This window comes from Petaurus breviceps, unplaced genomic scaffold (assembly GCF_028583685.1).
Source record: "Petaurus breviceps papuanus isolate PSGF00001 unplaced genomic scaffold, PetGlider_PUasm1.0 126, whole genome shotgun sequence".
Classification (NCBI taxonomy): domain Eukaryota; kingdom Metazoa; phylum Chordata; class Mammalia; order Diprotodontia; family Petauridae; genus Petaurus; species Petaurus breviceps.
Window position 1 is genome coordinate 12,094,288 of NW_027185655.1, and position 1,538 is coordinate 12,095,825.

The window sequence follows — 1,538 nt, forward strand, 5'->3', positions numbered from 1 at the left end:
TCCTTGGCCACCTGATCCGCAGCTCCCGGGCTGAAGAGAAGCAACTCCTTCCCAAAGCGCAACTAGGACCCACAGCCAGTAACCGTAATCGAGGGGGCAGCGGCAGTAGGGGCAGAAACAGCACTTCTCCCTTGGCTTCTTCTTCCTCATCTTCCTCCTCTGCCGCCTCCTCATCTTCCCTGGGAATTAAAGGCAGCGGCTCAGAGCGGAGCAGCTTTCAGTGGAGCCCATCGGGGCGCCGGACTGGCAGTCTCTACTGCAGAGTTGGTATCGGTTTCCATCTGCAGATCCATCCGGATGGCAAAGTCAACGGCTCCCACGAAGCCAATATGCTAAGTAAGTTGTTTGCTACCCTAGAAAACCGGCCCCGCAGCGCCAGGTGTCGGACGAACTGGGAGAAATCTGGAGAGTTCAGGGAAATAAAAACATCCTTTCCCGACCCTTGGACACTGCCAGCCGAACCAGTGCTGGTTATAATCACACGAGTTGGGTGGGGACCCATCTTTCCTAGACACACACCGCGCACACACGCACACACACGCTATGTGGCTATGTATATTCATGTCTAGATCCCTTACAGTCTGGGTCTTCGGGTAGCTTAGTTAAGATACCACTTTGTTCTCTTCCCCCATCTTCTATATGTAAACACCAGAAAAGGCATAGGATGGCAGTCAGAACCACAAAAAAAAAAAAAAATTACTTGCTTCCCTCTTCTCCTCCAATGCACTCTTTCCCCTTCCTACCTATCTCCACTCCTCGATGAATTTCTCTTTAGCTCAGAGTTATTGCATGGCTGGAATTCTTATTAAGAATTAAAGCTCATCCTTGCCCCCTGTGCCCCAAATGCTTCATTGCAAAATACAACATTTCCAGGAAGAGCCAACTATCTCCACAAAAATCCTCTAAGGACATCAGACACACGCTCACATCCCCAATCTCCACCACATGCTGTATTTGCAAAAGATCCCGAAAACGGTGATTCTGTCAACAGGCACGATTAACAGGGCGATTTGATTGACATCAGAATGAAAATCAACTGGGCTATTTGCAGTTCCTTGTAATAATGGTTGTCCGGACAGTCTTTAGTATTCCTGGAGGTAGATTAGAGGACAGTTATTTACTTATGAAGAAACCAGAGCAGGCAGGGCTGGACTATAAGTGCTAATAAAATGTAAGGACTTCAACATTCACAGCTCTTTTTTTCTGAAAAGGAAACCTGTGTTAGATATGACTTTACCAAGTTTGCAACTCCCTCCCATGAGCCTTTTACATGAAATTTATAATCACTTCTAAATGTGCCTTCCTTCTTCTACCACTTTTATCCTTCAAATACTTTTAGCATCTCTCCTGGTAAATAGTGACAGCATTTATGCAAATGAACTGTGTTCTGCTTTTTTTTCTCTGTCACTTGCCAACTGGGTTTATGGGTTGTTGGGTCTGGTGTGTAATATTCAGGCACCCTGGCAAATGAACTGCTGAATTAGCCCTAGATTTTTTTTTTTTACCTCAGTGGAACATAAAAAGAAAATTTCCACCAG

At 45.8% G+C, this 1,538-nt stretch overlaps 1 protein-coding gene across 1 annotated transcript in view; it reads left to right on the forward strand.

Annotated features, from left to right (window-relative positions):
- The first annotated feature begins 224 nt into the window (after positions 1 to 224).
- The window catches only part of FGF5 (fibroblast growth factor 5), a 27,863-nt gene continuing 26,549 nt past the window's right edge, over positions 225 to 1,538 (forward strand). The window contains exon 1 of the mRNA XM_069092940.1: positions 225 to 336. Coding sequence (XP_068949041.1) covers positions 330 to 336 — 7 coding nt within the window. The 5' untranslated portion in view covers positions 225 to 329. The remainder of the gene's footprint in view (positions 337 to 1,538) is intronic.